The following is a 12,465-nucleotide window of genomic DNA, read 5'->3' on the forward strand; positions in this document are numbered from 1 at the left end:
TTTTTCTATACTTTAGCACTATTCACCTAAACCTTAACTTGAAAGTTCTCCTTAGTTTTTCTTCCTTGAATTTTTTTACTAAAAAAGCGGTTTAGGTAAAATAAGGATTTAATTTAGTGTAGGCACTAGGGAAAATTTGGTGGTAAAAAGAAGAAAAGAATATGAAGAATATACAGGGGAGGAAAGATGATGAAACTCTCTTGAATTGTGTAGATTTAAGACTTATTTGAATGGTTTTGTCTAATGTCTTAGATTAATTTCTAGTGAAAATATCTTAATTTCTAAATTTTACCCAAATCTCTTGCTATTTGAACATTGACCCATAATCTTTTTATTTTTATATATTTTACCCGCTTCTTTATCCATTTGATCAACCTCACCCTCGCTAACTTTGACTAAAGTCAAACTATGGCATATTTTGTAACATCCCTTATCTTGTCCAAATATAGACCTAGCAAGGATTGCCACAAGTTATATTTTCTTAGACATTTCAAAACTAAACCATGTATTTAATATTTATAATTATTAAGTTATTAGATAGTTCATGTATATTTCATGATATGAGTAAGGTAAATGTGAAATAATTTAAACTAAACATTTTGGTAGAATTTCCTATATTTTATCAACATCTTACCCCTGTGGTACATGTGAAAAACACATCTACAATTATATTCTCATCAATCATTTGATTTTATATAAAAAACACATGTATATTTCATTTAATTAAGTTCTCAGCTCTTATAAGTGTATAGTTGGATTGTCAGTTAGATGAGAGAAAAATTGTATTTGTATGACACAGACTGCCAAACCATGTGGTCTGGGGTTGAATAATGTATTTGTATAATTCAGAAGCCTAGAAACTATGTGATATATGATATACCGAAAATATCATATCATGTACCCCATTAGGGTGCAGTACTGATAAACTATATATGACATACCACACCCTTATTCTGTTTATAACTACTATCAAGTTTACGAAGGTTAGTATCTTTAATTCAATGTATTAAATTGTTTAAAGTAAATGCATATATCATTTGAAGTCATTTCAAGTAATTTTTCAAACACATATATCATATACCAATGTTAACAAGATGAGAAATTTATAGTAAATAGTGCACAACTTTATCGACTTAGCACTTCAAATAGTGCATTAAATCAATTCAAATTTTATATTTCATACCTCTAATTAGTATAGAATGGTAAGTTTAACTCAGCTCATAATGCACAATAAGTTTGGCAGGCAAGCATACGCATAAAGCAAGCACATATGTAATTCTCACGAATTAAGCAAGCATGTTAATTTTTGTGCAATCTATTTTGAGGGGGTTGCATTCTATCCAACTTTTCCTTAAATTTTCAAACATCTTTTGAACAGAAAGAGACGTCAATTTCTTCATGAAAAATGTTTTCTTTGCAACCTTCTCAAAAGTATTAATACTAATCTATTCCAGATTACTAGTTTTCTAACCCTACAATGATTGAGTCGTGCACGCAATTGCATATAGAGTCGAACTTTTCCTCATTCACTATAAAATTAATGGTATTTCTCGGCGGTTGCACAGAAGCGATTTTTTCAATTGCCTCATGAAGTTGATCTTACCCATTTTAAGGGAAATTTTAAAAGGCGGTTGTTAAGAACGCCTCTCCTACTAGTAGCGTGAAGAAAAGGCGATCGATATCCGCCTCATCATTTTAAAATTTTTTATTTAAAGCTCACTAAAAAACCATGTTGTGTGACTCTAGATAACTATTATTTTTTCATTTGTCTTCATGAAGAATGCGCACACGCTATTCATTGATACCTCGGGAGTATTTGGATACCTCCATTTATCATATTAGGGCTCTCCTCCGTACTGAGAGGATCGTTCTCCCCATTCCTCCTCCATCGTGTTTGATCAACCCTCAGCATGATCGTAGCTTGGTCTTTTTCGTCAAGCAACATGATTTTAGTTTGACTTTCCCTTTTTCTCCCTTCTTCATCGAGGTTTTTCGCTGTTTCGGAGTTACCCCTCGCATGCTCTCACCCAACTCCATCCTTTTCATGTGCTCTTTCGAGTCCGTCAGCCTGTGCTGAGGCTTTACTCCCTCTACTGCCCTATTTTCCACCTTCTTTCGTCTGGTCAGGGCCCGTTAGGGATTTTATTATTTTGCTCCCCCAGGAGGCTTATCTATCTTCTCGGGGTATAAGGATTCCATAAAGGGTTGGGTTGAAGGTTTTGTGGTGGTGGAGCTGAAGGAAGGCTCCAGGATAACCTAGGAGGTAGACCTCTCCTAAAGGGATGTGCCTCCAGGTTGTAATGAATAGCGTATGATCAGCAGTGAGTTAGCTGCTCCAAAGTCAGTTGAGTATCAGCCAGAGGTGAGTGGAACTAAACTAATCTTTTATTTTGAGAAATCAAATGTTTTAAGCATGTACATGCATCATGATATATAATAGATTGTTTGCATTAGAATTCACGAATATGACGCATTGCATTATTCATTGTGGGTGTGGATGGACAACAGGACGACCCATTAGCCCTCTAGATATTATGTTATGTAATAGAAGTCCTGAGGAGTTCCACCGAGGGCCGGGCACAGAGTATAGGAAAGACTAGGTGAGGCCTGCACTATGCCCCTGGCACAGAGCTTATGTATGTAATAGAAGTCCTGAGGAGCTCCATCGAGGGCCGGGCACAGAGTAGAGGGATTTTTGGGTCAGTCCATCCGTGATGTGAATTGTTTGTGCTGTGATGCATTTCACGAAAGTATATGTTTAATTAAACTGTTTATACTGTTCTGCTCACTGGGATCTTGTAGCTCACCCCTTTTCCCTAACCCCCAGGTTTGCAGGGTCAGAGATAGCAGGAAGTCAGCAAGGGTAATGATTATGTCTTGTAATAGAGTTTTAGTGGACATGTAATGTGATGTAATGTAAAGTAATGTAATGAGGATTAGTATTGTGCTTGGCCCTAATGTCTATTGTAATCCCTTTTTGTACATGATCTTTATGTTAATGTTTTTAATGATGAGATATGTTGAACCAGACTTGACATATGAGATGTTGACCCAACTGGAGCATTTGATGAGGGCTCCAGTAAGGGGTTTTATGTTTACAGTTATGGTGCATGCACAGGTCAAGCTTGGTATATGTGAAAAGTTTAAAATTTTTATGAAAATGTATGATCATGTATAGGATTTTATCTGGTACACAGTATGTATAGTAGGCTTGTTACGGGTCCCGGCGACCTTAAGTAGATCTGGATCCTAGCGCCGGTAGCGGTCCGGTTTTCGGATCGTTACAGGGTGGCTCTAGGTATATTCCCTGCCGAGCTCGGTGAGGGATTAAACAGTACTGGTGGTGGGTTGGAGGGGGTTGTAGGACTAGAGAAAGAGAACTGCTGACCTTTTTGAGCAGAGCTCAGGTCATTCAGGGTGTTATTGACATGGTTTTCGTTGTGGTTTGTCATGTAAATCTCAGTGGGTATTACGACAATGAAACTCCGGTAATGAGAAGATCTCCTTCGGTTCCTACAGACGGTGCTAATTGATATTCTGAGATCTACAAAATAGGGTTTACAGTATGTGTGTAAGCTTGACTAAGGAAGATCACGTCCCTCCTCTTTATCCCTTTTCCTTTTGTCCTCTAGTGACATATAACTGCCTTTCTGCTACAGTGCTACTTATCTCTGTCGCTCAGGTCGTACGTACGGATGGGTTAGAGCACCTTTCCACGCCAGGCAGCTATTTAATTCCCTCCCGGCGCCGCATGCTGGTGGGGTTGTGAAGTGACTGGGCCGACTATTCTCCTTCACGTCATATCACCGTGCTAGGTTATCTCCTATTGGACCTGCGCTCATGACTGATCCGGCCTGCCCCACGTATCCGGGCTAGGGCCTGCGATATTGGGTCGGTCTTTTTGAGGATGGCTTGATGGGTTTTGGGCCTGTGTTCTTCTTTAGGATCCCGCCTCACCTCCAGGTGTAGGAAGTCCGGAGGTCATCAGACTTTTTAATAGATTTTTTATTTTTTATACTTTATTTTTAGTATTCTTACATATAAGTGAAATATTTCAACCTTGATTATGTTCTAATCTCTTAATATTATAAAAAATAATATATTATTATTACTAATTGATTCGGTTTGATTTTTTTAATTTTTTATGATCAAAATCAAACCAAATAGAAATAATCAAAATTTTTGAAACTAAAAATCGAACTAAATCAAAATGAATAAAAAAATAAATCAAAATTTTGAATTAATTTAGTTCGATCGATTTTTTCAATTTGAACCAAATACTGCTCACTTCTAGACATATGCAAGCAGGAAATTTTAGTTAGTATAATTTTTAAAATAAAAATACAATATTATTATTATTATTATTGCTCAAATAAAATTGTGTTGTGGTTAGTCATTCTGCAAAAATGTAAAAAAAGAATGTGAAGTAGTTAGCATTTATAACAGTCACTCTAACACTCAAGTTAGTAAATTGAAAAAAGAATATTTATAAGGAATTGCTTAGAATTCAAGAGTAGTTATATAATAATTATGTACTTTGACCTCTGCAATTATTGACTTTATATTGTAAGAAAATGAAATTAATTATCACAACTCTTGAAAATTCGAGTGGTACTGACTAATTAATAGGGGATCCCATGATTATAAGCTAATTGATAGAGATTTGTTATATTATTTCTACTAACGGTAATTCTATATAAAAACTCAATTTATTCAAAAAAGAGCGAGTTTTAATAAAAAAATCGAATGTTATAGTATTTAAATACTTATTTTCACGATGAGACTATATATTGATTTATTAGACTCTTACGGGATGAGACTTTATATTGATTTATTAGACTCTTACGGCATAACTCTATCTGTATTATAAGACTTACTTTGATCGATTACAGTATTATATCCATTATTATTAGAAACCTGACCCAACGTTTACAAAAGCAAGTTTCTAAAATTGAGCCACATAAAAATTGCTCAGATAAGCTATGTATGCTATGAAATAAAAACACGCAGAGATATCTTTTTCAATACCCATAACAAATTAAATTCTGTGTATTGGGAAATAAAGTGGTCGGAAGAGAGGCTATGATTTAATATATTGTGCGCATTTTATCGTATTGCAACTTAGAATAACGTCAAATGATGTTTTGGTTTCATGGGGCTCACCTTCATTATGCCCTAACCTTTCATTAGCCAACCATTCAATTATATAAATAAAAGTCCCTCTTTTTTTATATATAAAATTTCCATTTGTGTGGCTGTGGCTGTTGCTGTAAATAAAGAAAAAAAAAAAGAAGAGCTTTTTTAAATTATTTAATTTTGTTATAATTATTTTTTTAGCAGTATGCTATTTAATTATTAATTTATTTAATTTCATTATTCAAATGATTATTGATAAATGAATGTATAAATTTTAAATTATAACAACTTTATTGCCGTTTACTTTTTTAAGGGAAAAACGGCAAGGTAAAGATTTCAGTAGTGGGTATAAATAAATGGAAAAGTACATGAAATATTGTTAGTTTATTACAGCTCTTGTGGTTGAGTTTAAAGTAAAATTGTGCAGCACCTAGGCTTAAAATAGCAACGGATCCAATATATTTTAATATTCTAATCGAATTTTAATAAAAAGTATTTAAATAATTATAATTAAATTATATTTAAATTAAAAAAGGAGGAATATAAAGAACGGTTTAAAATTCAAGAGTAATTATATAACAATTATATATTTTAATTTCTGTAATAATTAAATTTTATATTATAAAAAAATAGAATTAATTATTATAATTTTTTAAAATTTAAGTGGTATCGACTAATTAATTAAACAATTATAAACTAATTGATAGATATATGTAATTCTATAAAAACTGATCTATTTAAAAAAGAGCGAATTTTAATAGAAAATCAAATGATATAGTATTAAAATTTTTTTTTCATGATAAAATTTTATATTGACTTAATTTTTAATTATATTGATAATAAATTCAAATATTATTAATATAAATTATATTTAAATTTAAATATTTTAATTTTCATAAATAATCTACCCATTTACATCCCTGCACAAAGTCACATTTGAACATCCAAACATAATAATCCTATGAAGCGATGCTTTCGTAAAGTTCGTATAAATAATGTTTTCTTTGTATTTTATGATTCATTATTGTGGAAGATGATGCTTTGTTTAATAAATAATTGTGTTTGGGCCAATAGTGGAATTTTTATTTTAATAATTAAGTAGATGAAAAGGATGGCGTGACAGATCATGTCCAAAGCTTTTGAGGTGATCATGTGCTCATACTTCGATCACACGGCATATGTTGCATCTGTGAGGAATGCAATTCGAAGGTGCAAAGTAACTCTAACATCATTGAAGTAAAAAAAGGCTGTTGAGAATATGATGGGATGGGCATTGACTTTCTTCACAACATGACATTGAAGGCCTCGTTTTATGTATTTAAACAACTGAAACATTAATGGTTTTTGTGCATCTCCTTCTTCTTCCTTACAATTCTACACTCTGTCCTTAGCTTGTTTCTCTCTTGCTTTCATTTCCAAGATCTCTTCGCTTTTGTTAAACTAGATTGTTGTCTTTGCTTCGTTTTGAAAATCAGCTAGATGTTTCTTGATTTCTGCATTCACACAGTGTATTGATTTTGTTTTCTTGAAGCTGGATCGGTTCATTACCATTGTTCCTTAACCATAACATTATAAAAGCCTTTCAATTATGTAAGTCTCGTATTCCCTGTCTGCTTCGGACAAATCCTCAAAAAAAAAAAAAAAAAACTCTTTTTTTTTTAAATCTGTAGTCACGTAGAGTTAATCTGGCTTGCTTCGTTTCTGTTCTTCCTTAGCGGCACATCTATAAAAGCCTAGAAAACATGTAATTTTGTTTCTTGTCTCTGTAGCTCAAATTCCCAAAAAAAAAAAAAAAGTATTTCGTCAATAGTTTCTTAAAATTTCTAGTAAATCCTAACCGTTAGCGGTCCTGGATAAGAACAAGATCACCGTGTAGGTAAACCGTTAAAAAAACGTCAAATCATGTAACATCGTCCCATTCCCAGCTATCATCTAAAATTTCAAAAAAAAAAATTTTTTTGCTTGAATTAGATATTAAAGTATAGAAAAAAGAGAGAGAGAGAGAGAGAGAGCAAATGCCGGAAAACGAGACAGGGACACCAACAGCATCGGCGCCGGCGACGCCAGGGACGCCGGGAGGGCCGCTGTTTCCTTCACTGAGGATAGATTCACTATCCTATGATCGAAAGTCAATGCCGAGATGCAAGTGCTTGCCAGTTAATGCTCCAACTTGGGGTCAACCCCACACGTGCTTCACTGATTTCCCTTCACCGGATGTCTCTCTTACCCGCAAGGTATCTCTTCTCTTCCTTCTCTCTCACTTTGTTAATTTTTTCACATTAGAATATTGTTTTATTTTTTTATTTTTTAAATTCCGCAGCCTTTATATACATAACTAGAGTAACCAATGGGGAAATTTTTGTACATTTTCTGAATAAATAAATAAATTATAATAAATCACATATTTAAATTTAAATTAAATTAATAAAATATTGCAGTTTTAACTCATAAGCGCTCACTGATTTAGCTTTACTCAGTGATGATAGTAAATTCATGTCACTTGGACACAACACTTTTTATTTATTTTGACAAAGTCGGAGAAACACTCCTTAAGGTTGACTTTAAATATATATATATATATATATATATATATATATATATATATATATATATATGTATATTATTCATAAATTTAAATATAAATATAAAGATTTGATCTCAAAATTAATTTAAATATGTAATCAATATATAAATTTAAATTAATTTAATTTTTAATAAAAATGAATACAAAATATATTAAATAAGTTAAATTATATTACTTTAAATATTTTAAATATATTCCTAATTAGGTCTATTATTGCGATAGGGATTTTTTTTATTTTAATTTAAAAGCAAAGTCTTAATTGATAGGCTGTCTACTTCATTATTTTGTAGACAAATGAATCACGGCCTAAGGAATGGAAGAAAATAATGGAAGAAAATAAAAAGGAAAAATAATGATAAAGAATATAAATATTATTTTTTTTTTAGATTTAGAAAAGGAAAAAGCCCACGTTTAATTGGATTTTTTTTTAATTATAGAGCTAAAAAGAGTCAATATAATATTTTTTTTTCAAAGAAGGTATGAGATTGAGTGAATATATAATTTAGAAGTTCAGGATTCAAATATTCATAGTCCTATTTTCTTGAAATATTTTAAAATAAAAAAATAAAAATTTTATTAATTTGACTTTTTGTGATTCTAAATCTTTTTTTTTTTTAAATTTGACTCTATAATTTTTTTATTCATTTGGGTCTGATATTAAGGATCAGATTTTAAATATTTGTTTCTTTGGCACTTTCTTTTGTTAAAATATTTAAAATAATATGAAATAACTCACCTGCTCTTCGGATTATGTTGGGACGGTTTGTTATCTTATCTCTGAAGTTTTGATTGATATATTTTTGGATGCGTTCAATATTTTAAAAAAATATATATATTATTTAATTTTTATAATACGAAAAATTTAATAATTAATTTTATAATTTTAAAAAAATTATTAATTAATCTTTTCATTAATTATTTTATTATTTAATTTCTATAATTTTAAAAAATCTAATAATATGGGAAAATGGAATTGTGTTGAAGCTTGGAGCAGAATTTGTGGGAACCTTCATCCTGATATTTGCAGCAACAGCAGGACCGATAGTGAACCAAAAGTACAACGGAGCAGAGTCATTGATTGGGAATGCAGCATGTGCTGGGCTAGCCGTGATGATAATAATTTTATCAACTGGACACATATCAGGAGCTCACTTGAATCCATCCTTGACCATTGCCTTTGCAGCTCTCCGTCACTTTCCTTGGATGCAAGTCCCTGCCTATATAGCTGCCCAAGTTTCTGCTTCCATTTGTGCTTCTTTTGCTCTTAAAGGTGTCTTCCATCCTTTCATGTCTGGTGGCGTAACTGTTCCTTCCGTTGGCGTTGGACAGGCTTTTGCACTTGAGTTTCTCATTACTTTCAATCTCTTGTTTGTCGTCACCGCTGTTGCAACTGATACCCGAGCTGTAAGTTTTCTTTCATTTCCTTTCTAATTTTAGGCTCCATTTCTTTCCTCTAAAATATATATTTTCTCCATTTTTATTTGTGTTTTGATCTAAATTCTCTCACTCTATTATCAGGTAGGCGAGTTGGCAGGAATAGCAGTTGGAGCAACTGTTATGCTCAACATTCTAGTAGCTGGGTGAGTAATAATCCATGCCTATTTCCTTTATTTATTCCTTGCCAATGGCAAGAGTATAATTTTGAAAAATTAAAACTTGAATTAGTTTTAATTATTTTTATTTATTTATAAATGTAATTCATAAAATATATGATAAATATAGGAATAATAATGTGTTTGAGACAAGTCAGGGAAATAGTTTGAGTAGTCTAGTCAGTGGTGACAAATGGCTAGTTTGGTTATATATGAAAACGTGACAAGACGGTCTTGACAGAGGGATTGTGGCTCCCGAAAGGTGCGACCAACGAAGATTCCATTAGAAAAGCATTTTAATAATTGCAAATTTTCAACTTTCTTCGTGGCAGGCCATCTAGCGGAGGTTCAATGAATCCTGTGAGGACTCTGGGGCCAGCGGTAGCCGCAGGAAATTACAGGGATTTGTGGATATACTTGGTGGCACCCACACTTGGGGCTGTTGCTGGTGCAGGTACTTACACTCTTGTGAAGCTCCGAGACGACGAAGCCGATCCACCCCGCCAAGTCAGAAGCTTCCGTCGCTAGATGAATGGGTCTGTATACTATCAATGTGCAATTATCACCGTGTATGAATTGTTTCTTTTGAAAGACAAATGGTGTGGGACATGTTATTTGAATGAAATGTCGTGGAAATAAAGGTGACAGGACTATAAGTCCACACCTACAGTGTGGTTAAATAATGCTGCAAAACAATCAATGCTTATCATCTCTCAAGTCAATCTATGGGAGATGATTGTTTGGCTTTTGTGTTTTGTTTTGTAATGCTAGCTAGATAGCTTTCTTTGTTGCTTCTTGTGTGCAATGCTACTGATATTTCTATATATAGCGTGGTTTGTGTTTATTACTGTTCTTGTATTTTTATTTCATTGTTATATTTTGGATTTAACTTGTCTAAATTAAAATACCGAACACCACAGCATCCCCTCATGAACTTCCGGTGACCAGAGCATTTGAAGCACTAGCCAACACAAAACCTTGTTCATCACGAAACCACGCCTGTATGCAAAACACCGGCATCACAGTTCATTTTTAGCAGTCCAGGTGAAGAAGGTTGCCAAACTTCAAAAGCAACTGGTGCATGTACAACCGGCAGTACAGTTGAGAACTCTATACCTACTGGACATTCTTAAAAATTATCATTTCTAGTTTAGAGATCCATAGTTTGGAGTATGATATTTTAAGATTTAGAGAATAGAAAATAGAATTTTACAATGCGAATGTCATTTTAGTTAGGAAGATTACCTCTATTCCTTTTTATCTCTTTTTTTTTTCCTTTTTTTTTTCAAGTGACCGTAACTGCCACTCTACTAAGCTATAATGCCACTTGTCTCTATCACTCAGTACGAACGACTCAGAATACCCCACCAGACAGCCATTTAATTCATTTCGACACACGTGTTGACAGACCTGCAAAGTGATTAGACTTGCTTCCCTCATCTTCTGTCGCATCACCATATTAGGTTTTTTTTGGATAGACCTGTATGCATAGTTTCAATCCACTTCACATTATAGGGTTGGATCGCGCGATGTTGGACCGACCTCGTTGCGTGTGACTTGATAAGTTTTGGGTCCGTATTTTTTTTCAGAATCAAGTCAAGTCTCGTGGTGAGAGAAATCTGGCGGTCATTGGAGTTCTTTATGTATGTGGAAAAATGATAGGAGCTCTATTCTTATATTCCTAAATAAAGTGGATAAAATTAAAATTATATTCAAATTAATTAAAAGTAAATAGAAATTTAGGAAGAAAAAGATTTTATAGAGAGAATTAATTTTTTGTTTAAAATTAAAAAGATCAACTTTGAATATTTATAAAATTAAATTTAAAATTAAATTTACTCGTAATTGTATTTAATTTAAAGCATTAGGAATCAAAGTAGATTCTATTAAAATTTAAATTTCACCTTAAATTAATACTAAAGGAATCTTGTCAAATTGCGAAAAGTGAAAGCCGCGTTTAAAGTAACATAGAGAAATTATGAACTTTAATTTTTCTTTTTAGCAATATTTTAGAGTGATGTGAATTGTTGAAAATAAATTCGTGAAACGAAATATTGAATGAAACTGATGTCTTTTAATTATTTTTATTATGAGAAGATAATTTTATATTAATTTATGTTTATATAAATAATTATTAATCTATAACTAGTGATTATAAAAATAAAAATGCAATTTAAGTAAGTATATATAACTTTTTTAAGTAAATTGAATTATTATATATTTTATTTTTTTATTTAGAAAAATATATAATTTGATAATATATTAATTAAACTCTGGATCGATTTTGATTGAATTTTAAATTTTTAGCCTTTAATTTCACATATTTAATAACTGAATTACATATCAAAACATGAAAATATGTAATTGATTATTTCGACTCTAAACTAAAATAGATTTTTTAATTTAACTAAATCTAATCAAACTGAATTTAGTATTTTTTTTTTAAAAAAATAATATGAAGCACAATAATTAAAATCTAAATAACTAATGTTTTTTGAAATGATTTGAAATTATAATAACTAATATTTTTGTGAAATGAATCGAAATTATATGTAAATCAAATTAAACAGAAAAAATAGAATTGGACAAAAAATTGATCTTTTAAAAATAAATTAAAATCAAATCAATTTATGAAAAATCAAATCAAACCATAAAAATTTAACTTGATTAACAAAAAAATTGAAGCAAACCATCAAATTAGATTAGTTTATTAAAAATATTAGTATATAATTAAAATTTTCTGATACTTATACTTATGTAGTAAAATATTTGACACTTATATAATTAGTCGACATTTACACTTTTCATTGAGAGATTTTTTCAAAAAAAAACTATATGCAAATAAATATTTTAAAGCGTCAGTATATAATTAAAATTTAACCACACTTATAATTTGTGTTGGAAAATATTTTACACTTACATAAATTTGCAGATATTTATATATTACGTCGATAAATTTATATCAAAATAGACCATTTTATTGTAGTGAACAGCGGCTAAGTAAATTCTCAATGATATTTTTAGTGGGAAAAAATTGTTACAAAGAGTAATTCCTATTAGAGGCACACTGAATTCCTTGTTAAATGATGGACAATTTATAATATAGTCTCCAATATTGGTAAAATCTCACAATTTAGTCCTCCTTGTTTAAGA

General features: G+C 31.4%; 1 protein-coding gene across 1 annotated transcript; it reads left to right on the top strand.

Annotated features, from left to right (window-relative positions):
* The first annotated feature begins 6,480 nt into the window (after positions 1-6,480).
* LOC110609195 (probable aquaporin NIP5-1) lies at positions 6,481-10,156 on the top strand. The gene is made up of 4 exons (XM_021748617.2): positions 6,481-7,370; positions 8,705-9,124; positions 9,239-9,300; positions 9,645-10,156. The coding sequence occupies exons 1-4, from the start codon at positions 7,152-7,154 to the stop codon at positions 9,838-9,840; spliced, it is 897 nt and encodes a 298-aa protein (XP_021604309.2). The 5' UTR covers positions 6,481-7,151; the 3' UTR covers positions 9,841-10,156.
* The last annotated feature ends 2,309 nt before the right edge of the window (positions 10,157-12,465 follow it).

The sequence above is a fragment of the Manihot esculenta genome, chromosome 1 (assembly GCF_001659605.2).
Source record: "Manihot esculenta cultivar AM560-2 chromosome 1, M.esculenta_v8, whole genome shotgun sequence".
NCBI classification, from domain to species: domain Eukaryota; kingdom Viridiplantae; phylum Streptophyta; class Magnoliopsida; order Malpighiales; family Euphorbiaceae; genus Manihot; species Manihot esculenta.